A 25566-nucleotide genomic window follows, 5' to 3' on the forward strand; every position below is an offset into this window, starting at 1 on the left:
TGTGTACCTCTGTTCCTCTCCAGTCAAGCCCAATTAGTACTCCTCCCAGGCTTCTCACCTGCTGTAGACTCCCCTAGGTGACAGCATTCACTGCCCAAAAGTATCTCCCCTTATCTCTTCCTTATCCATCTTGTTTCTGAGCTCCAAAGTCTGCACACTAGACTGTCTGACAGCATGTGCGCTACCTCATAGGTACTTCAAGTACATACACTACATATTCTTCTCAAAAAATTAACTTTAGCATACTTCTCACTTAGACTTTTAGATTTCTGTGCCAACAATAAAAAGACAAGTAAGAAATGGTGGATCATGGCAAATGTACAATAAAAATGCAAGAGATCAGAATATAGAAAAATTTAATAGACAGCTGATTTTCCCCATATGTAAATAACCAAGAAATAAGGATAAAATTCTCTAGCTCCCACCCCATCCAGTTTGTCATCAAGAACACACTCCTTCAACTTTTGCACACACAGAAGTTACAGAGCAGAAAACTCGTGAGACTTAACTACTAAATCCAGTGGAACGTCCTTATTTTAACCATGACCCAAACATTCACCAATTAGGAAACACTCAGAGAAGTGTACTAAACTCTGACTAAAACCACAAGATGCTGTTAACAGGCAAGTACTTTTAAGTGAATGACTAGAAAATAAACGGGGAATGGAATAGCAAACTAAGGATTAGTTAAAAGTTTAATTGCCAAAGCTGAGTGACAGACATGTGTGGGGTCAATTTATTTTTCCTCTATATTTATTAATTCATTATATTGTTGTTTTGAGACAAAGTCTCACTATGCAGCTCTGATTGGCCTAGTACTTGCTATATATATACCAGGATGGCCTCAAACTCATAAAGTTCCTGCCTCTGCCTTCTAAGGGCTGAGATTAAAGGTATGCACCACATCCAGTCCTTTACTCTACTTTTAGCTTTGAATTTTTCTGTAACATTTTAATATACACATGTGAATGAACACACACACACACACACACACACACACACACACACACACACACACACACACACACAAACACGCCTTTCAACTCTCCTAGATTTACCTTAGCCTAGCAGTTCTCAGCCTGTGAACCATGAACCCTTTGGGGGTTGAGTATCAGATCTCCTGTATATCAGGTATTTACACTTCAATTCATAAATGTAGCAACAAAATATATGGTTGGGGATCATCACAACATGAGCAACTGTATTAATAAAGGGTCTTAACATTAAGAAGGTTGAGAATTTCTACCTTGGCCAAGTCACAAACATTCCTTGAGGTATATCAATATCTCAGAAACATACATGTCTCCCTCAAACAATTTCTCTTCACTAGTGAGCACTACAACAGTTTCTTTATACCTATTCTCTAAACAAGGTCCACAATAATCCTGAAATATTAGTAACTCCCTTGCATAGATAAATAACTAAATTACAGAAAGTTAATCCATTGAATGATACCACAGAGCTAGAAAGAAACAGCCAAAATTCAAGTCCCAACAGAACTTATTCACTGATCTAGTATATCCATGAATGTTACATGTGGGTGGAACTGGCTCTCATGAAGCCCCTGGACTTCAGGCATATAAGCTATGCTGCTCCCTGTCTTCCTCATAAGCCTTTTAATGTACTGGCTTCTGCCTAGTGACTGTCTGCACATCTTGCCTAACTCCAGACTCAGCTCAATAATTTATCCCTCAAGAACTGTTAAATCCCCAACTAGACTAACAACTTCTGTGGCACACACCTACAACATGCTATCCTGCTTTCTTTTCCTTTTACTCACTTTATAATATATCTCTGGGAGAGAAGTTGTTTCTTACTACTTTCTTTGTAACACAAAGCAAAACTGCAACATTTTATCTTACATATGGTAGGTAGTTATTCATTTAAAATTACAAAGGAAGAAAAGTATGAAGGAGGAAATGAATGCCTTGAAGTGTTACCTTCCAAGAGTAGTGGCTGTGAACAAAGACACAGGAAGACCTAAGTTTCAAGATTTGCTTTTACCTGGTACATAATTGTACCATAAAATCTCTAAGCTGCACAATGAAGACTACTTGCTTTACTGTAAAGTTCTATTTCAATGAAGGGATAGAATATTCCCAAGTGGCCTAGAAGAAATGAATACCTGATCAAAGAAGGGAATCCCTCTAGATGTAGCAAATGTGGAGATGAAAGAAAACTCATCCCTACTGAGGACCCTGAGAGGCAATGGCATGGAAAAGTAAATCTACCCACTTCAGTATGTTTAAAACTGATGGGAAGAGAGAATTTTTATGGTTAGAAAGATGAGAGCAAAGCCAGATATGGTTTTAATCCTGGCTTTAATACCTTTAATCCTAGCACTCGAGGCAGAAGCAGGCAAATCTCTGAGTTCAAGACCAGTTCCAGGTGAGAGCCTGTCTCAAAAATTTTAAAACAAAAACCAGAAAACTCAATGCAAGAGACCAACAAGTCCACAACAGAGTGAGACAGGCCACCAGCTGTCTGGAGCCCTCTTGGAAACATACCTTTGTTGCATATGTGGGCTTTTCTATTGCTTCATCACCAATGAAGAAGTCTAGGTCATCCACGCCTTTCATCACCCTCCTCTGGGCTTGATCACCCACTTTTGCCGACTCTTTAATGGCAATACCTTTGAAGTAAGTTAATTAGACATTTTAAAAATTTTCATCTCTTCAAATGAAACAACTTTTAACTTGCCTTCTTCAACTGTAAAGTGTTACTAAAAACAACAAATAAGTATGATCTAGAAAACTTCAAACTGTCAACTAATGAACAAAAGCCATAACAAACTAGTGACAAAATGCCCTCCACACACCTCAGTGTCATCTCAGGGACAAGGCCTCAACTATAAACCCCAAAAAGGTATTATTAGGAGATTGTTTCACTTCTATTTTCAAAAATTATTAAGTCCATTTTGATTCTAATTATGTGGATATGTGTGTTACTAGGGTCTCACGCATAGCAGATGTCTACTTGCACCAAGCTATATACCCAGACTTTTTCAATGTTTCCCTTTTGAGACACAACTCACTAAGTTATCCAGCCAGTGTTAAACTTGGACCCCTCCTCCCTCAGCTTCCCAAGTCATAAGAATTGCAGTCCTTTGCAATCAACCCTTAGCTTAGCTCTGAATCCTGTACTGCCAGAATGATGGCTCAGTGGGTAAAAGTGCTTGTTCCAGTCTCATAACCTAAGTTCGATCCCCAGAACCCACTGGACGAATGGAAAGAACTGACATGTAAGAAAATCATCCTGACCTCTACATGCATGTCATGACAACTATGCAACCATACTCAGTATATGCACATCACATTTAAAATAAAATTGTAATCTTATAAAGTCAGTATAAAGCTTGATGAATAGTCAAGAAATTAAAGGTGAATAACACTAACTAATAAAAGGAGGAAATATACAAAAGAACTTTTAAAAACAAGTTTTTTTTTTTTTTTTTTACATCTCTATCCAATGGGGAATCTACTAAATTTTAATCTTAAATACAAAAAGTAATCCCTTTAAATAATTTCAGAATTCTGTGTTTATTCCCAGAAGTAAAAATCTGTTATGTACTATTCAGAGCTAGAGATGGCTTGGTGATTAAGAGAGCTTACAGTTCACCCAGAGAACGCACAGTTAGTTCTCAGCACACTGATTAATTCACAACTGCCATAACTCCAGCTCTAGGGGATTGGATACTCTTCTGTGTCTCATACACACATATGGTACCTATATACACATATGACAGATACATATACACATGAATAAAATAAAAACATTGTTAAAAAAACTGCTATGAAGTCTAATTAGGTTTTAATTTTGTGAATGAAAGTTAAGCATCTTCACCCATAATAATTATGCAAACAGCTTTAAGATGATAGAAATCAAAAATACAAACATAATGCTGAGAATAATATACACCTTTACCAATAAAAATGCCTCTAACAATCTAAATCTACTAAAACGTTACAGCCAGAAGGTTAACAGAAGCAGAAAAGAACAGAAGTTCCCAAAGACAATATTACAAGCACAGTATGCTTCTAGGATATCAGCAACAGTGACACTGCTGGGTCAAGGACCACTGGCTCTTCCCTGTGAAATATTGGCGCTTGCATCAGTTATCTACAGGATGTGTCTTGCAAACAGTAATAGTATCCTCCAGCCAAAAGATGGTCACTTTAGCTGAATTACTGGTGCTAGAGTTGTGCTACTTAACAACCAGTTACAGCCACACACAGGTAGCAGCAATATCCCCAAAGCATCAATTTACTAGTGGGCTTTGTTTTGTTTTCCTTAAAGAGACACTTAGCAGATTTGAAACGAACAGTTAAAAAGAGTTGGAAATAAGGTTTCATTTACAGGCAATCATGTTTCTAAACGCCTGATTCCAATATAATAGCATGTTTGATGACTTATTTTACTTTGCAATGAAATGAGGAGGACATCAGCTCATCCATGGAGTAAAAGAAATACTTACATGATGGGATGATAAACTGTGGTTCTGTATTTCCAGCATATCCTAGTTTTGTATATCTGCAAAATAAAAATTTTATAAAATTTCACTAATCTCAATATGTATTCTGCATTCTTTGTTAAAAAGTGGGAGTTCATTGTACATGCATATTCAAAAGTTTAGTTCATTTAGCATCTCTGCCTTGAAAACTACCAAAATCACTTGCTGGCCAACAGTGTACACCTTTAATTGCAGCACTCAGGAAGCAGAGGCAGGCAGATCTCTGTGAGTTTGAGGCCAGCCTGACTACAAAGCGAGTTGCAGGAAGGCCAGGGCTGTAATATTGAGAAACTATCAAAATCACGTATGTCTATAGTCCGGTTTCTTTCTGCTGTATTGTGGACCAAACCATGGGGCTCTGCACAAGATAGGCAAGTGCTCTTTTACTAACCTACAAACTCAAATGCCCACAGCTTTTTTAAAAAACGTATAGTATGTATGAATGCATATATGTATGCATAAGTGTGCACGATAATGCAGGTATGAAAGTCAGGGGATAACTTTCAAGAGTTGAGTCTCTTTTCCACCATGTAGGTCACAAAGACTGAACGTATCATGATGCTTGACAGCAAGAGCCTTTATTCACACACTCTGCCTTTGTAAGTTTACTCATTTACTGTGAGGACACAAGCCACAGCATGCATGTGGGGGTCAGAGAATAGCCTTCAGAGATAAGCTCTCTCTCTTTCACCATATGGATTCAGAGACAGAAGTCTACAGGTAATCAGGTTGGGCAGCAAGCACTGGTACTCACTAAGCCATCCCACTAACCATTACCACTTCAATCAACTAATAATACAGGACTTACACGTGTGAAGCAACATGCAAGAAAACTTTCTCTATAACCTTGTTTGTAATGGCAAGAGACTGGAAATGTCCAAAGGGAAACTAACAAAATACACTCAGTTTACACTGTGACTATTATGCCCTTTTTCTGTACTGACTGGAACACTATCAGATATACTGGGGTAGTTGAACAAAGCAAGATACAGAACAAGAAGCAAAGCGTGCTGTATCTTCATAAAAGTTAGATAAACACAAGGGAGAAGAATAAGAACAATGAAATACACTTGATAATCTAGACACAAAATATTTCTAAAATGTATGACATAAGGAATTTTGGTTGCATCTACAGGAACAAAACAAGTAGGACACAGAAATGAGATGATTTTTTAAAATTATATGTCATTTCATATCACCTGAGTGTTATACTATTAAAGTGATTTTTAATGTTTTGATTCATATGTTCACCTGTACTATTAAAACAATAAAAACTATTAAATATTAATAAAAAATCTAATAATTAGAAACCGTAATGGAGCTTTGACAACATGTTAAGAGCTACTTATAAGACAGATGTGCAAGCAGTTAACTACAAGTAAGCTTTAGAGAGCCAGTCATAAGTTTGTATTATTCCATACGAAAACTTACTAAATAGAAATAGGTAATTTGCTGTGGCATCACTAGACCCTGATAATATCTGGCTTTTTAAATATGAAAAAAAGCACTTCTTTTGGGATAGTCAGCCTTAAAACTACGTTAAAAACAAAACAAAACAAAAACCTGAGTATGTCAAACACGTTCAATCAATAAATATTAGGAGAAACACAGACTGTCCAAAATATGATTTTTGCTCTGTCACCTAAACCTTCCAATTTTCCCACTGTCTATGCCTTTAAAAAAAAAAAAAAAAAAAAAGCAAAACTCTCACACACAACACTGTTCTTTTAATGTGATGCCTAAGAACCCCTCCCACCTGCTCTGATGCCGTGTTAGCCTCCAAGCCATAGAACTGCTGATGGCTTCTGAAAGTTCAGCTCATCTCATGCTACTAGTCTCTACTAACCCTGCTCTAACCCTCCAGCCCTCAACATAACCGCTACAACCCTGTTCATCTTGCAAAATTCAGGTTATGTACCAACTGCCTCTATAATTTTGATAATTTCTGACTATAAAAAGTTAACTTTCACAATAAACAAGATAGCATGGTAAAGTCATTATTACCATGGTACCTGACACAGTGCACAGTATCCGTGCTAACTCTACTTTCCACACATTCTCTTCACCCTGTCCACTCCTTATACCACCCTACGTCACACAGATGCTTTAAGTCTTAAATGTATACAATTACTACAAACTTACCATTTTATAAGCTAACTGAAACTCTTATTTGCAATTTATATCTGATACCCCTGAACAACAAAGTAGTGTTTTATTCTTCCACTCCGAAATGTATTACTAATGTCAAATCTTTATGTGTGGAGGGAGTGAGGCAGGAGGGGAGAATGGGTCACAACAAAACTCCCAGAATAGCTGAAAGCAAAACTGTCCACAGGTCTGCAGACAGTAATCAGAAGTGCTCACATACATAAAAACTACCACAAACTGACAAACATGTTCCTCCCATGATGATCCCCTCAGAAATAAGATTACAACATCAAATTTGAGCATTACCAAAGGAGGTTACTAATAAGGTTACCAATAAGCTGCCTAATGCAAGGTTCTCGACTTTCCTAATGCTGTGATCTTTTAATACAATTTCTCATGCTGTGCTAACTCCCAATCATAAAATTATCTTTGCTGATATTCGTAAGTATAATTTTGCTAGTTATGAATCATAATGAATATCTGATATGAGATCCTGTGAAGGCTGGCACCCACAGGTTGAGAAGCACTACACTAATGGAGAAGGCCAATGGTATACCTTTCCTCTGCTGGGTAAATGGGATGGAGTACATCATATAACATGGAGGACTTATCTAATACAAGATAACCTCAAACAGGATGTCCTGCTTTCAAGTCTGGAACTCCTACAAAGCAGAAGAGAATGATCTCTACAAATCACTGCCTAAGCCCAAAATCTTAAAATGATAATCTACTGCCTACAAGAGTACGAATTTGTTTCAATATCTCTAAGATTAGTCAATTGTAAAATAGTTAATGAAGTCCCCACCAAATTAAAACAAAGAAAAACAACAACAAAAAAATAGGGGGCTAAAGAAATGAGTCAACAGTTAAAGAGAGCAGAGTGTGTTCTTCCAGTGACCTGGGTTTGCTTCCCAGCATCCATGTGGCAACTTCCAAGCATTCCTAACCCCAGTACCAAATGATACAACTTCTCTTTGGGCTGTGGAAGGCACCAGACTCACATGTGGAGTATAGACATACATGCAGACAAAATGTCCATAACACACTAAATAAATAAATACGTTTTTTAAAATTCGATCAGATCCTCTCATTCCTTGAGCTGAGCAGTATATATAACCACCTGTACATTCGGTCCCATGTAAACTCCTCATATGAAAAACCAGAAGACAATCTCAAAGTGTGTGAACCTTCAGATAATAAAGACTGGCCACTAGCCTTGCTTTTATGAAGTAAAGAATATTTTTGTATTTTTTTTAAGTCAGAAGAGGGCATCAGATCTCATTACAGATGGTTGTGAGTCACCATGTGATTGCTGGGATTTGAACTCAGGATGTTTGGAAGCACAGTCGGTGCTCTTAACCACTGAGCCATCTCTCCAGCCCTACTCTTGTATCTTATAACAAAGAAGAATCACCAGAAACCACCAAGGACATGAAGAAACTGGCTAGATTTTTATTTTATTTTTTTTAAAGTATGCTATATATAAAAAAGACCACTGAAGAAACCTAACAGCACAATGACAGTGATAAAGAATCAGGAAACCTGAATGCACTCTGAAAGCAGGGGTAAGAAAAGGTGAAAGACAAGAGCCCAAATGACCAAGTTATTTTACTTAAGTAGCTTGTGCAATTTTTGCTTTCAAAAGCAGATTATAACAAATAACATACTTGAAAATACCAATATATTATAAATATGAAACCACTTAAAAGACTATGGGTGACACTTTAAAATGAACTGTATAAAATGAGCTGTGATAAAAGCCAAAGAACAATAAACATATTAATACTCTGAACACAGCAGATGAATCAGGAAGGGCAGAGCATAAGTAGTGGTATTGCCCTGTGACCCCAGCTCCACCTGCCCCCAAATCAAACTTGTGAAGACTGAGAATGAGCCTCAGTGGAAGTGGATTTATACAATATGAACCACACCTTGGGTTCAATCCCCAGAATTACAGAGTTAGGGAGTCTAAGATGACACCAGTTTTCTTTCAGCATTTCACAACTTTAAAGCAGGCAGCACAACACAACACACACAAGGTCATAGCACATTAAAGTGGAAGGTCTTCACCCCACTGAGTCTGTGAAGCCTATTTTCTGAACTTTCTTAGCAGCTGAAAGCCTTAAAATTCTTACATAGCATGATATATTGTATACAATTTTACCATATGGCTATCCAGCTGAAGTCAAAGATATCTACAGATTAATCTCAATATACCTTACTGTTAAAAAGCTCAGCTTTAACTCTACCACTGCTTTCTCTTTACTCTATAACCAAACTCAAAAGTAAAATACACAATTAAGAACTTTAGAGTAAGAATACCATGGCTAATTCACAGGAGAGCTTGCAGCAAATATTAGCTGGAAAAATGAAGTACAACTGCTTAGCCAGCTTTTCTAATTCTACAACTCCAGGCCTTTTCTCTCTATCTGCAAGTAAATGTTCAGCCTTACACAAAAAGCTGGTAAAATATTGAGAGAAGATCTGAACCCTCACCCAACAGAGATAACACTATTCAAGTTCCTTCAAGTTCAATTCTTGGAATCTAGGAGGACTTAGGATCAAAAGGACACAGGTGAGACAAGAACAACAGCTCACTCCTGGAAGCTTAGTATGGGGAGGCTAGAGCAGAATGTTCTTGAATTTGAGGCTAACTTGATAATCCAAACTAGTTTCAGGCTAACCTATATTAACCTAGCAAGAACCCTGCCACCAAATAAATAAATAAATAAATAAACAAACAAACAAACAAATAAATAAATACTTCTACCATTTGAAGTCTAGATCCTGATCCTACACACATCAATAATGATAGACTATAGGATCACAGAAACAGACTTCTAGTCTTCTAAAATCTAAGTTCACAAGGCTTCCATAAAATTAAAAATAACAATAGGCAGCACTTCACTTTCTAAGAATCAGTGAATTTTCCTTCCCAAATGACTTGTCCTCCATAAATCTGTTTACATGCTATTATGACCTAGGCCTTAATATTTTACCCACATGCCTCTATCCATTCCTGGAATAATCTCTTCCAAAATTCCCAATCCTTAAGGCTTTGTTCATCATCACAAACATCACTGACCACAACAATAAATACTTCCCCCATGGCCAATCACAAAAGACAAAAGTTTTTATACTTCTCTATTTTTTTGGTAAAATCCCAAAAGTTGACAAATCCATAAAGACAGAAAGTGAATCAGAAAGAATATGCCAAGTGTTGAGGGCAGAAGAAATGAATTGCTAGTAAGCCCAGAATGAGGAAGATGCCTCAACTAATGGCTGTATTACCTAGTGAAAATGCTAAAAACTTCTCACCCATAAGCCTTTATACATCACACCTAATGTGTCTGATCGCTGCCAAGAAGTTTACACTGCTTAGGCATACGATGAGTTAGCATATGGAAAGCAACAAGAACAGTGCCTGGCACACAGAATGCTCTGTATATTTACTCTTACTTCCTTATCTTTTCTGCTGAAGGGGAACCACCCATGAGAATTAAGTCTTGGTAAGAGGCAAAACCTCAGTCTTGTATGGGAGGAAAGAGACATTAAGTCATCACACATCAGGCACAAGCTCTCCAATACATGCTCTAAGTCCAGCTAGTCTAATCAGAACTTGGAACCCCAAGTGCAGCAAGGGCTCAGCTCAGGTCTCAGGTTGTCCCTGCAGCACATCTTTGCTTGGACTCTCTTCTGTTCCTGAACTCCATCATTGCTTTTCTTTTACAATCCCTGAAGTAATTTTGTTAATGTTGCTGTATCCAAATGTCTATAGCAAAACTAAGGTGTATTTCTTGATTCTTCTCAAGTCTTCCCAACAATTTTAAAACTCATCTCTCCCTTTTAAAGGCTCGATCTTCTTTGGTTTTACAAATGGCTTTCCATATTGTCATAGAACCTAAAACAAGATGAGCAGGGTTATTCACACATACTGAATAGGACGGCCACAGGACTGGATTGCCTTTTAAAGGTGCTCTACAGTCAAAGAAGCTTCAGTCTTTCCTAGTTATCTGCTGTTACTACAACCCTTTCATTATAAAGCAAAACTGCAAAGACTTCTCAACAGTAAACATTCATGTCTTTATTATAGCTTCATGTGCTTGTGAGATAAAATGGACCCAAATAAGTCATGTGCTCCAGAGATGGCCATATATTTAACCCTATTGCTATGAAACTGTGTTTCATTTCAACAACATTATTTCAGAACCACAGAACAAAGCCTCACACACACCAGAAGAGGGCATCGGATCCCATTACAGATGGTTGTGAGCCACCATGTGGTTGCTGGGAATTGAACTCAGGACCTCTGGAAGAGCAGTCAGTGCTCTTATCCGCTGAGCCATCTCTCCAGCTCCTAGTTAATTTTTCTCAAGAAATGTATTTTCCCAAGTTTGATTTTTTTATCTTACTGTATTTTGTATGGCTGAAAACAATAAAGTAATTGATTAATAGGGTCTCAGGTGTCCCAGGCTAGCCTTAAACTCACTATGTAGTCAAAGATGACATTGTACTCCTGACCCTCCTGCCTTCCCCAGTGCCGGAGTTAAAAGTGTGCTCCTTTTCAATGAACAGTAGATACTCACTTTCAAACTCAAACTTTTGACATTTAGTTAATAGAAATTTAATTAATCTGAAATTGCCAACATGTCCATTAGATACAATATTTATTCTCAGAATACTGAAGTGAACCACACATTTCATTTAACTTGCACTGGAATCCATTACTATAACCTTTCTACACATTCCATGTTTATACTTGTAGGCACAATGTTATGGTGCACTGTATAAAGATTATCCCTCTATTATTCAAATGCTGATCTTTCTGCCCCCATATCCGACTGCAATCAGGACATGGCACTATAATGCTTGTTCTAAGTATCTGCTGTTTGGAAGTTTATAGAAACACTTCTCCCCATTTATTCTCTGATATGTAAATAAAAGCTGATCAGCTAATAACCGGGCAGAAGAGAAAATGGGGCTGGACTTCTAGCAGCCAGGAGGAGAGAAACAGGGGAGGATGAGAGGATTCACCAAGAGGAAGTGGTCTGTCTGGAGAGTCATCAGCAAACAAACACCTGAACGCCTGAAACTCAAAGAGCCAGACCAATACTAAAACCCAAGTATCTTGGGGATTCTGGCTGGGAGAAAGCCAGATTAGTTTAGAGGATTAGAATAAATTATTAACTGCCCAGTTATATCAGTTGCCATGAAATCTTAGTCTGAGCCTCATTCGAGTTAGCCAGGGATAGAGAAAATTCAACATTAAAACGTTTTTATGATACTAAATTTAATAATTCTAAAGATAATTTTTAAAAGAATGGATGCTTAATAATAATTCTCGTTAAAACTGGATTAAAAATTTAATCATTTATAGAATACAGTATATTCCTGAACAGTTTCTGGAAGGACTGTACCTTGGGGCTCAAACTCTAGATCAGTGGTTCTCAACATATGGATCATGACTCCTTTTCCAGATGAAGGACCCCTTTCACTTGGGTCACATATCAACAGCTATCTTGCATATCATATATTTAGAATTCAAAACAGTAGCAACATCGCAGTTATGATGAAGTAGCAACTAAGTAATTTTATGATCAGGTAATCACAATGAGAGGAAATGTATCAAAGAGAGGCAGCATTAGGAAAGTTGAGAACCGAGCTGGAGAGGTGGTTCAGTTGTTAAGAGCACTGACTGCTCTTCCAGAGGTCCTTCGTTCAATTCCCAGAAACCACATGGTAGCTCACAACCATCTGAAATGGGATCTGATGCCCTCTTCTTGTATGTCTGAAGACAGCTATAGTGTACTGATATAAATAAAGTTAAATTTTAAAAAAAGGAGGGGGGGAGTTGAGAACCACAGCTCTAGAGCTACTCAGTACCTTAGGATCCTTACCTTTAAAATATAAATACACAAAATGTATATATTTCTAAAAGGTCTCTGAAAGAGAAATAGCTATCTCAAAAACAAACTTACAAAGGACCTTGAAATGCCTGAGGTGTGTCACTGGGGCTTCACACACCCACTCACAGTAGTGCATACTTGCTCTCCCTTCTACACATACCTCCCTTCAGTGCAGTGCTCAGCTCTATAATTCTATGTGAATCATTAGGTATCAGGGTTTCTATACCTACACAAATCATGACCAAGAAGCTCGTTGGGGAGGAAAAGGTTTATTCAGCTTACATTTCCACAATGCTGTTCATCACTAAAGGAAGTCAGGACAGGAACCCACAGAGAGCAGGAACTGATCAGAGGCCATGGAAGGGTGCTGCTTACTGGCTTGCTTCCCCTGCCTTGCTCAGCCAGCTTTCTTATAGAACGAAGGTCTACCAGCCCAGGATGGCACCACCCACAATGGGCTGGGCCCTCCCCTCTTGATCATTAATTGAGAAAATGCCTAACAGCTGGATCTCATGGAGGCATTTCCTCAAGGGAGGCTTCCTTTCTCTTGTGTCAAGTTGACACACTAAACCATTCAAGTACACAATTTTACTTAGTTTATGAAAGTAATACAATGTTAAATGAATTCTTAAAAACAAAAAGAGCTTACAAGACACATTATATTTACTTAAAATAATTTCTAAACTTTAAACAAGCAAGTACTTGTTCTCTAATTTAGACTAGTTTATATTTTCACAGTTTAAAATCAAGCCTAAATGTAAGATCTTTGTATCCAAAATCCTTCCTCTTAAAAACCCTTTGTTCATACTTATCACTGGGGCAATGCATAGTACTGTAACTTGTTAGAAAGTGGAAACTGAAATAAATTTTTTTTTTTAAAAAGTAAACAAAAGCAGTTAGGAAGAAAATGAAGGAATGTTCTACATCAGCACATCTCTGTATGTCCAGGTACCTGGGTAAGAGAAGACACACAGTACACAAACTCACTGCCACTCCTTTACTGGTTTCAAGGAACTGGTATGAAAAAGCTAATAAGCTGAAATTAAGGCAACAGATGGAGAATGATTTGGGAGAAAAACTCTGAATCTACAACAAAAAAAAAATCATTAAATTTCACAAAACACCTCTTGAGAACATAAGAATGTCATCTGTTTTTCTTGCTCCAGTGATTATTATTGGAATGTCTTTTTTTGTGTGTGTGTTTTAGGATGTGAAGACCCACTTATCTACACAACACCAAAATACAAAGTATCATCACTTTCATCACAAAGTACCAAATTTGTAACAGTGACCTCCTCCATCCTACACTGCCTAACAGCTGGATCTCATGGAGGCATTTCCTCAAGGAAAACTCAGGCATACTTAAGGGCCTGGTGAGTGAGAGAGCACTTTGCAGTATTGTCAGCGTTTGTTCCTGCTTCTTTGTGCGTATGGCTATTATAGACAGGTAGTGTCATTAAAACCCTAACAAGTTCCAATAGAATTACACACACTGAATGCTTTTATTAACTAGAGGAATTCTGCTGCAGGAAATGTAGCTGGGAGATACATTTTAGCCATTCCACACTTCTGCCTCCAGACTAACATTTTAGCCATTGTCACTTGTTGGGGACTGGGATTTAGCACAACTGTAAAGATATTCCCCTCCTCTTAGAAAACAGGACTAAATAGAATGATGACTCACAAGCCACATGTGCTGGCTCTCTTGCTCTCATCATGACATTCCAGAAGCTGTTTCACACTGTGTATTAAAGAAGCACTGATACTCAATCTCTCTGCTCTTTTCTTTCAATTCTTGTCCCAATTAGATTCAGTCTACAAACTGCTGCCATAACCTCTGAATGTCTGACTTAAGGAAGTGCCTGTATTTCTCATTGTTCAAGGACATGGCCAGCTACAGATAGCATTACAAATACAACTATTCCAATTTTACTGAGCGTTTTGTTGTAGGCTTTTTTTTCCCAAGATTTATTTATTTAGTGTGTGCTTTCAGGTTAGGTACAAGTGCCCTTTACCTACAGAACAATCTCTCTGTCTCCAAATTTAAAGATTCTTAAAATTAATTCCTAGACAGAAGAGACTGTCCAGTAGTAGGTAGAGACTCTTGCTGCCAAGCCTAGGCACCTGTATTTCATTCCTAGGGTACACATGGTAGGAGAAATCCCAACTCTTCAACGTTGTCCTCTGATCGCTATACACACACCCCAAAAATAAATGTCAAAACAAAACAAACAAACAAGAACCTAACTCCTATACTGTCCTAGTCAATCAAGGTCACAATCTTGAAATCCTTATTCTTTTATCTAAAATCCTGATTCCAAAACCTAGCACTACATCCTTCCATTCTCTTAAAGAAGCAGAAGCCATTCTGACTGCATCCAGAACTACAGTAGGCAGGCCAAGGTCTGTATGAGATAAGAAAAGCACAAAACATCATGTTCCTTTTCTTTAAAACCCTTTAATTCAAATAATAATAATAAGAGAGGAAGCTAACTGATTATTATAATTGCAACAAACTATGATAAAAATAAGGTAGGCAATTACAATTGTTAATTATAAGTGAGAAAAATAAGACCTCCTGGACTCCAAGTGTCCAAAGCACTTCTATGTCAAAGGTCCTTCTATGGCAGAAGTTGAATTAAATTCAAAACACTTGACCAGAGTCCTTGCAAGCCATACAGAAACAACATGCAACTGTGAAAGGGAAGAAGCAGACAAAAGCAGCAGTCTTTTAAACATCTACCTTCCACTCCATCCCTATCACCAGTAGCCAACTGCAAAATTGACACTTCTATATAATATCCACCAACAAAGCTGATGTTGAGAAGGCTGCCTAAGAATCATCCAGGAAATATGGCATACTTGCTCATACTTACAACCCCTACTCTCACTGCCCTAAACTGGGCCACATAGTAAGCTCCTTCCTGGCTTAGCTTAATGATACTTGGTCTCAACAAACAAGAACAGAATTATCTAGAAAGCCCATTGGATCACATAGTGGTAGTCCCAATCCTTAAGACTCCACTCACTGTGTATAGAGTATCTCTGATGCAGTATTTAAAAACTAAACTAACTAGGTATGGCAGTGCAAACCCAGCACATTAGTACTTGCTCAAGAGGTAAAGACAGAGTGCAAGGCCACCCTGGGCTACATGGAACTCAGTATCAAAAAAATAAAGAATAAAACAAAGACATATCCCTAATTTCTGTTCCCATTCATTCACTATTAAAAACAGGAGCATATTCAATATAGATCAGAGTTGCTGTATACACCAAGTCCTGTTCCTCTACCTCTCCTAGGTGCAGTCCCAATGCATTCCACTCAGTAAATAGTCTAAAAGCTGTACTTCCAGCATTATTATTGTTATTCAGAATTTGGATTCCTTATAATGTAGAATTCCTTTGCAACCAAAATTGTGCTGAAATATAAAGGCTGGTACATAGTAGGTACTGGATGAATGTTAGCTCACAGTGCAAAATATAAACTCACATTTTGTTATCAAACAGCCCAAAACTCATAAAGGAGGCAAGCAGTCACTCTTCCCACCAGCACTATGCACAAACACTTTCTCTTCCTTTCTTTTGTAATACTCTCCTGCAACTAACTATCCAGCTCCCAGAAAAGAAGGCTCAAATCTGACATTCATTACAGCTTGCTTGACTTCCTGACCACAATCACTACTTCCCTCAAAACCTGGAAAATAGCTATTACTATCCGAAAAGCGCCCATTTAACATTTAATTAACTGCCAGTATTAGCTGGTTGTGGTGGCTCACAACATACTCCCAACACTCCAGAAACTGAGGGAGGAGAATCACTGTAAGCTCAAGGGCAGCCCAAGCTGCACAATGATTTCCACTACCCATTACTACAACGAACATTCACCAGTCAAAGATGTTTGGACAGAAGGGTATATTGTGGGATACGCTGTGACACACTAGAGCTTTTACTACAAGATGTTTTCTATGCTTTGTTTTGTTTGTTTTGTGGATATTTTTGGAGGGGAGGCTGCAAGGGTGGGGATCGGATACAGGGGGACTGGAGATGAGTGGGACTGGGGTGTAGGATGTGAAACTCATATCCTAACATTTTTTAAAATTAGAATTAAGAGTCATAAAGGCATAATGAAGGCATAATGCATTAGACATTTTTACGATAACTCCAAGAGTGGCTGTCGTATGGGGAAGTATAAAGTAACCCTCGACCATCCTTGAGTCACTAGGGAATAAATTAATCCCTCTCCAACCCAAAATACTGAAATTATCAAGAACTTCAGTGGTTGATTCTCTATGGAACATGTTACCCCAGGCAAGTGGTTTAACCAGGAACTTAAGTTTGTCTACATGATACAAACAACGCTGCTCAAGGTGAAGGTGAAGGTGACGGGCTGATGTGAAGCACTGGCCAGAGGTGTTGTTGCACATGGCTCTCACAAAATGCTATTTCCTGTAAAAACTGAGTCTTTTTTTTTTTTAAAGGAACAAGAAAATAGTCCAAAAATTCAAATCTTCAGAGGAAGAAAAAAAAAAAAAAAAAAAACCTCAATAAAGACAAAAAAAATTTCACTAATTGAGTCAAACTCATAAGGCTAGGATTATTTTTGCAATATTACTGTAAGCAAGAATTAAGCTGGATTAATTTTACTAACAGAGTGATGTACACAGTTCTCTGAAAGGAGACTCAAGGAACCCCACAGGCCTAAACACAGAACTTAGTTTAAGCACCTATTCCACCAGCTACTAACTTAAAAAGCTGTCACAAGTTAAATAAGATAAAACAAGTTAAAATCCTAGCCAACAGGTTCACCAATAACCAGCCTTTCCCATCTGATCTTGAAAATAAAAATTCTAACCTGGGTTTAACAATAACCCCAAAACGTCACTAGACACAATGCATGGCAGCCAGTACAGGTATTTCAGCTTGAACCTGGCAGGAGGGTCTTAAGAACCTGACTTCTCAGCAGCAGCTTGTCTGTTACTCCAAACACACACAAGTATCAATAATAAGAATTTTAATGCATTTTTATATCAAGATAGAATAACTGCTCCTGCCTTTTAAACTTCGTAACACATTATGAAAAGAATTCAAATAAGAAAGTCGAACTTCCCAAGTCTGCCTTCATCCATCCATGGTTTCACTGCTCTCCAACTCATCCTTGGCTCTAACTGCCAGAACCTGGCCACAGGATGAATTATAAAGATTCACTTTCACCAAAGTCAACACAATTAATTATTTGTGCTTACAGTTGGAAGACTGCTTTAAAAAAATTACATCTGAGAAATTCTGTAATTTATTTAAATATATCCAAGACTTGTAAAATAAGACTGTATATTAACCTGTTATTTAATCTATGGAAATAAGCCACCAAAGCAGTTTCTCAGTAAAAAACAAAATACATAGAGAAAAGAAAACCCTTAATGCACTGTTGGAGCAATGAGTGAAACAGGCAGAATGAAACTCTTAGGATAACTTTATTTACAGAAGCATTACATCCTTGTAAAGCTTTAAAACTTGATTTTCTCAAAACTGCTCTTCAGCCTGTTTGGGGTTGGAAGCAGGGCTTTGTGCATGCTAATGAGGCACTTACTCCTTAGCTACATTCCCAAGTCCTACATTTTGTTTTGAAGCAATCAGCTCTCTGAGCAGGAATTTTATTCTACAATACTCTATCAATACAGACCAAAAAGGTATGTTGACCTGATACAGATGAGAAGTTATTTGAAAAATACATTATGACCTCAACCTAAGTCATGATGATGAATTATGCTGTAGGATTCTTAATTTAAAGTTTTGGAATTAAATCTCATGTGTCCTAACATTTACAGCTTGTAAGACCACCATCAAGCTTAACACACTGCCACTTTTTGTCTAAATTCTATAATGAAATGGGATGGGCAACCTGTAAATGGTTCACTTCCCTAGAAGAGTAATTGTGGAGAGACAGAACAGGTGAGCGCATTGGGTGGGAAGGAGGGGGCACACAAACTGAAGGGGCACCTTTTGCATTTGAGAAACTCCCTGCTAGTCATTCTTGGACATGCTACTTATCTTGGACACTGAGAGAGGACTTTGCCAATAAAGTTCAAGGTGTGACTTTCTAAACTGCTGTCTTGAACTGTGGGGTGGGGTTGGAGACACACACACACACACACACACACACACAAAACCTTCAAAAGCAAAATAAACTCCAAATTTGAAAATTCAGACTGTGAGCAAAGGTAAAAATACTAAATAGAGAACATGACTTTAATCCAGTTTTATCCATACGATAAATGACTGTCCAGCTTACCTCTCCTTGTAAGGTGAGATCAATATAGTAATGTAATGACTTAGTAATTGAGATATTACACAGAAATAGCCTAGGTATAAGTGGTATCACTTCTCCTGGTCACTCCAAATGTGTTTTTAATTCAAAACTGCCCTTTCAGAAAAAAATGTCACTTAAGGACATCTAAGTTCAATAAGATACAAAATACTACTCATTCAAAACTAACCAAAACTACATTTCAAAAGAGGAAAATAGATACATTAAAAGAAAAAAAAGCTACTATTTAAGCCACTATTGCATTATCTATATGATGATCAATGACTATGTGGCTTTCCCGACAGTGATTTCTAAAGCATGAAGCTGCATAGCATTATCTGTCACTTCAATGCAATGCACTTGGAAAGTCCTATTCACTCTGGCCCATCCTAATATGTAACATGGCTCTAATATCCAATCACTCATCAATTAAACTACGAAAGGATAAACAAATATACATATATAAACACTTCAGGGGGTGAGACTGGATTAAAAGAAAACCTTTTATAAGATGTCAGCTAAGAAAAATAAATAGAAATTCCAAGACTAAACTAGTGTTTCCCAAGGGGGGGGAAAAAGTTGTTTCCGGCTGCCTGGCAGAATTAGAAATAAAGGCAGGAAAGTTAAGACTGGAGGGATTTACACAGACTAACTAGTGTCGAGGAAAAGGCATCCTTTAAATAACCGTGGTAGGGTGAATACGAGGAAAAAGGTTGCCAACTGTCCTGAAAACCACTGATGTGCTTGGGGTTTTTAAGATCAGACAGGCCTCTTCCTCCACCAAGTATTGCAACGTAGAACATAAAACATGTAGTCTTCTCTCTAGCTCACTACACAGAGCAAGTTGTAACTCTTGACAAGGTTCATTAATACAAAATCTACTACTTTAAAGTCATTTTAGTCAGCCGCACTACTACCAGAAACAATTACTTTAAATCAAACCCGTTCCTTTATACCTCCTTTCAACTTTCAAGTCACAGTCACAAAACGTGAGCGTCTAGGTTCCAGGGTGCGTCCCTTCTCTTCCCCATACCTCTCTCCGTGGACACAGAACATTTTTTTTTAGTTCAAACATATTGATACCTAGCCCTCATAATCTACTCTTTATGCAACCTGCTCAATTTTGAAAGTTCTAATAAGACGTGTTAACGTTGGAGACGAAAAACTACCTTATAAGGCTATAAAAGACGGAAAGCAGGAAGCGGCTTTGACAAAACTAAGGAAGTTGCAGCGCGCTTGCTCACTAAGGGACTTTTTTTGAGGCAAGAGCAATAACCCCATGAGATCCTCCTCGCTGGAACTGACTTGGTTCAATGGGTAGTGGGAGACGGCTAAGAATGGGTGTGGGCGGAAAACAGGCGGCGCGTGGGTCCTCTGCAAAAGCCCCCATTCTAGCTTCCCATTTCACAGCCTGGTTCTCCGCTCTCCCCACCCACACGCCCTAGAGATTGAGGGTTGTCACCTCGGTCTTGCAAAACCCGCAAGGAGCGCTTCTCTCTCTCTCTCTCTTTTTTTTCCTTGATCCTATGTCTGGAGGTCCCCCTGTGAGTCCCCGAGTTCACAGGCAGAAAGGGGAGAGAAGGGAAAGGGAAGCCAGGTGGGCCAGACGGCCTTCACAGAAGGGAAGGGCCTGAAAAGATCTTCGTCCCAGGAGGCTGAAGCTACCGGGCAGGGAGGCTCCCGGCACCACCCCTCGCCAGTCTGGCCGGCTCGCCCCATTCATCTCCCTCCACCGGTTGTCCCCAGACTCAGTTTCCCCACCCAGAAGACCCGCCGTACCCCGTGCCACAGTCCACCACACAGGCCGGCAGCCGTCCCGCCATCTTCCTCCTCGCCCGCCGCTGCCGTCCGTTCCGTGCTGCTAAGAGGCCGGAGATAGAGAGAGGAGCTAGCTGACCATGCACTGGCCTGGGCCGCCCTCGGTCCTGAGGGAGGAAGGGAGGGAGCTGTGGGAAGCCCGAGCAGTAGCGAGTGAGCAGTAGGCTAGTACTTCCGCAAGCCCAGCAGGCTGGCCGGCCGGCAGGCTGTCCCCGCCCTGCCCCGCCGCGGCCTCCTCCTCCACCCCTCCGCTCTCGGCCCTCCTCCTCCTCACTCCCGCCCCCACCCTACAACTTCTTCCCCTCACACTGCCTTTCCGCGGGTAGCCAAGATGGCCGCCGCTGCCGACGCCCCGGCCAGGCCAGGCCCCAGGACGCGATCGCTCGCGCTTCCGGTTCCGGGTGGGAGGGGCGAGTGCGCGCGCGCGTTGGAGTGCGCGACCGCCGGGCCTCGGCTCCCTTCCGGATATCCAGAAACTCCACTTTGGGTTTTCAAATAGCTAGAAACCCAGTGGCCAAGCTGAGCATGAAGGGGTTCTGAAGCGGCTGCACATGCGCAGTGGCGTGCAGCTGTGGGTCGCGGCTCCGGTTCCGACTTGCGAGAATTCCACTTCGCATTTTCGGGCCGGTGAAAGCCGAGAAGTCAGGCAGGTATTTAGTTCTGAAGCTGGCTTTTGGTGGTGGTGGGTGTGTTTCTTCCCTGCTAACTTGAGGCATGAATGGAAGGTTTCTCTACTGTGGGGTGAAGGGCTAATTGGAAACGTGGTCGGCGGCATGCCCCCATTATCGCTATCGGTGTGCAGTCAGAAAAGGGATGAACAAAGATTCGTGTCCTGTGATTTATGCCAGTTGCACTAATACATTGTAGTTTTCAAGCTCCCCAAAATGGTGCGCCTCTTAAGGCAAGGATCCAAGACGTTAGGTTAAACAATAACAACAAATCCACCTACTTCAGGGTTCCGGGATTCCTGTGTGTCTTCAAGAAAGTCAAGTGTTGGATCAGTGATGGCTTAGCAGGTAAAGGTGCACTCACTAACCTGAGTTTGATCCCTGGACATGTACGTGCTAGAAGGAATCAAAAGACACACAGACACACGTTGTTCTCTGAGTTTGCACACGTCCTCCCCCTCATAAGAAAATGTAAAACAATAAATAAAAAAATAAAAAAGGCGGCTTCCCAGAGGTTATGTTCTACATAGCCTGCAAAAATAGCGTTTGGGGTGATGATAAACTTCCTCCACGAGTAGTGAGGTTGTCTCAGGCCTTTAAGAAAGGCCAGTGTCCCAGAGGTTGTGTTCTACATAATAGACTGCAGGTACCTGGCCTCTATTCGTGTTGGTGTGACAATGGATTTCCTTCTGTGTGGTAGTGTCAGCTTGATACCAACTTCTAGTGGAAAAAGAAGAGAGAAAGATATATGTCTTTTACATTGCAAACTTAAAAAGCAATACTTTTAAAACTTGAATACACCAGAGTAGCACAGAAAGCTCAAAGCACATTGCTAGGTCATAATATCTCTCAGGGGATTCTGCAAAATCAATGCGCAGTAGAACCTGAGAATTTACTTTCACATCAGCAGGAACCCGGGAAGTTAATAGCATTCCTCCCCAGCAGACTTGCCTTTTATTTATTCTTTAGCAGTTCCATACATGTAAATGCTGTGTCTTGATTGAATTTACCAGGGACACTCTCTATAGCTCCCCTGGCTATCCCAATGTATTCCTCCCCTTCCCCCCTCCTCCCTTTATGACCCCTCTGTCATTTCACTTATTTTTTTGTAACCCACTGAATCCAGTCAGTTTGGTCTGCTGAAATGCTCACTGATCTTGGCTTGATCTTCAGGTAACTATAACCACAATGTCATAACTGCAAAATCTGTGTCATGTTCCGAAGACAGCGTCTTTGGGTTCTTCTGTTCTTCCCACCCCCTCCTCTGTGATGTTCCCTGAGCTTTGTGAAGTGGTGAAGGTCAAACCAGGTGGAGCATCTAAGGCTGAGCATTCAGCCATCGCTTATCCTCAGCACTCTGACCTGGTTTGTGTCTGCTTTACCTGCTAACCAGAGCAGAGAGAAACTTCTTTTCCCAAAGGCAGCATCAGTCTCTATGTAGAAATGTTAATGTTTAGAAGGTAGTATTTTAAGAGGTCCATTGAACAGGGCAACGGGTCTCCCTATACAGCGTGTGATCTCCTAAGCCATGGGGCTTTTGGACAGGTTAAGCATCCTAGGTGTAAATGCCCTTCTGAAGAGCAAGCCTCAGATCTCATCCAGAAGTGTTTGGTCACCCCCAATAACCTCTGTGCCATACTACACTGGAGGGCATAATTTGAACAGGCTGATCTAGGTTTGCTTATACGAGACCGTAATAATACATTTAGAAAGGATATGTCATTCGATGCAGAATATTCTGTTATCAGGTGTTAAGCTGACCTGAGGGGGTAAAAATATTGATTTTTCTCTTATTATTGTGACTCATTTGACAGAAAAGTATTTCTCACCTGTTCTGTATGGCAGAGACTATACTGACCCTTAATATAGTGCGGCAAAAAATAGATAGGAGGTGTGATCTCAGAGTTCTGTCCATGAGTAGAGAGAAGCAGATTGTATTAAGAGATACAGAAAAGTGCTAAGAACTGTGAGAAATGAGTGAAGAGTTGGAAAAACAGCAGAGCAGTCACACTTGAACAGAATAAGTGGTTCAGCCACAGAGTGTAAGAGGAAGGAAGGGAGGGAGGCCCCCAAGAAGAGAAGGTCCAAGTATCCAGGACCTGACCTGAGGCAGCCCTGGGGGAGGGGAGCCTAACTTCTTCCCTTCAGTGGTTAAAATGAAGACAGCCAAAGAGAGTGTGATGAAAAATGAACCCTGAGAAAGAGGGTAGTGCAGACCTCTAAGCATACTCAAGCTCATCCCAAAGCAACTTGGAACTTAAAAGAACTAGGGAAAAAAATGTTTCGGCTGTGAGAACTGAACTTTCTGGAAAGAGTAGCATCTTACATGGAACCTTCTGGAAGTCTGGTTAACTAATTAGAACTTCGTTGACTGAGAGGTTGGAATGTAACGGGTGCAGAGCCTAATTACTTGCCCATGCCTGGTGTGTCCTAACATGCTAAAACTAACAAGTGAAACCTTTTAGAATATATTAACGTAGTAGATCACTGGTTTCCATCAACCAAAACAGGCTATGGGTGTCACTGAGATATCATCTGAGGCCTAACAGATATTTCCTCCACTTCGCTCTAAGCAACACCTCTGATGTTTCCACCAGTGTATATAAAAACAATCTTAATTTAAGACTCACTTTGTTCTGTTACTATAAAAAATATTGTGAGAGTGTTACTACCTTACAACACAAATTTAATGGTAATTGAAGTCTGTGTTTCAGGGCCATAGTTACTCATATTTGGCTCCAAAATAAACTCTCTTTTATGCCTCTTGAGGTGAGAGTTGTAGTTTTTGACTTGTTCTTTGTTCAGCAGATAGGCGGTTTTTAGCAGTTAAAGGTAGTTAAGTTGGACTGAAAAAATCCTGCCAAAGTTCTCCTAAGTGTGGCATTAAGGGACTATGAAATGTCACCAAGCAGATCAAAAATACTTTTCAATATTCTGGTCTTGGGCAGTTGACAGGAAATAGTTACAGCAAAAGCCAAAAGCTTTCTGTGTTTGTTGTCTGTTTGTTTATGCGGTGTCTAATGGAGACCATGCTGTGTAGACAAAGATTGCCTTGAGTCTATGATCTTCCTTGTCTCCACTCCACCACTGCTGTGATTACAGGTGTGTGCCACAATGCCCCGTTTATGTAACGGTGAGGATTAAATCCAGACTTCATGCCTGTTTGACAAGCACTCTGCCAATTGGACTACATCCCAACCCAAGGATCAGAAACTTCCAGTTCTGGTTCGGTTTGTGATGGGTGATGCGGGCCACCAGGAAGATGTGGCAACATGTAGCGCCCACACCCAACAGAAGGCAGTAACTAACCGTTGCTATGTGGGAATGCAAGCCTCGTGTTTCCAGAGCCTTCCTCCCAAGAGAAGCTTGAAATCCAAGTTTCTTTATTACGTGCTATTGTTTGAGCGCATCCTCCAAAGTGGATATGTTGGAAGCAAAACCTCCAGGTAGTGATATGGAAAGGCAGAACTGTTAAGGTATGATTTGAGAGCTCCATCCTCATGAATGATTAATACTGTAGTCTTTGAGCGGGTTTCTGTATTTCATTTTAAAGATTTGTCTATTCATTCGTTTTTATTTATTTTCTGTGTATGTATCTCAATGTATGTGTATCGCATGAGGTCAGAGAGGTTGGCAGGTTCCCTGGAACTGGAATGACAGGCAGTTGTGAACCTCTGCAAGAGCAGAAGTGCTTTTAACCACTCAGCCATCTCTACAGCCCTCTTCACTATTATTCAATACAATTTATTTGATCATATCTACCCCCAATTCCTCACACTTCTCCTCACAGTCACCTTCAAACAGTCCCTTGCTGTCTTCCTTCCCCTTTTCATCTATTTGACTTTTGTAACCCTCTGAATTTCATTAATGCTGCCTGCGAGAATGTTAACACATCTTGTTGTTGGCTTAATGGTGTGCATGTAACCATGGTACTGGTGAATTTACATGACATCCAAAAGATGCTATTTCCCAACATTCTTCCCCATCTCCCAGACTTAAATTCTTTCTACTCCATCATCCAAAATGTTCCCTGAGCCTTAGGGAAAGGACAAAGTTGATATAGCTATCCAAATTAAGGTAAGCACTCAACACTCCCTTATTCTCAACACTCGACCCATAAGGAGTCTCTGCATTAATAACTAGCTAACCCCTCCTCCTATACGATGCCTATAAAATGGCTGCCAAGTAGGGTTCCAGGCAGTGGGCATCGCA

The 25566-nt window shown here is 39.8% G+C and overlaps 1 protein-coding gene across 2 annotated transcripts in view; it reads right to left on the reverse strand.

Moving 5' to 3' along the window:
- ACTR3 (actin related protein 3) overlaps positions 1–21050 on the reverse strand; it is a 40417-nt gene extending 19367 nt beyond the window's left edge. Inside the window, exons 1-4 of one of the 2 annotated variants that reach the window (XM_080918173.1) lie at positions 20994–21050; positions 20648–20814; positions 4475–4530; positions 2508–2632 (exon numbers count right to left, since the gene is read on the reverse strand). In XM_080918173.1, the coding sequence (XP_080774299.1) occupies positions 2508–2632; positions 4475–4530; positions 20648–20691 (225 nt within the window). In that variant the 5' untranslated portion in view covers positions 20692–20814; positions 20994–21050. The remainder of the gene's footprint in view (positions 1–2507; positions 2633–4474; positions 4531–20647; positions 20815–20993) is intronic. The other variant, XM_080918174.1, reaches the window with a different exon arrangement.
- Positions 21051–25566: the final 4516 nt, after the last annotated feature.

The sequence above is a fragment of the Micromys minutus genome (genome assembly GCF_963924665.1).
Source record: "Micromys minutus genome assembly, chromosome: 6".
In the NCBI taxonomy this organism is placed as follows: domain Eukaryota; kingdom Metazoa; phylum Chordata; class Mammalia; order Rodentia; family Muridae; genus Micromys; species Micromys minutus.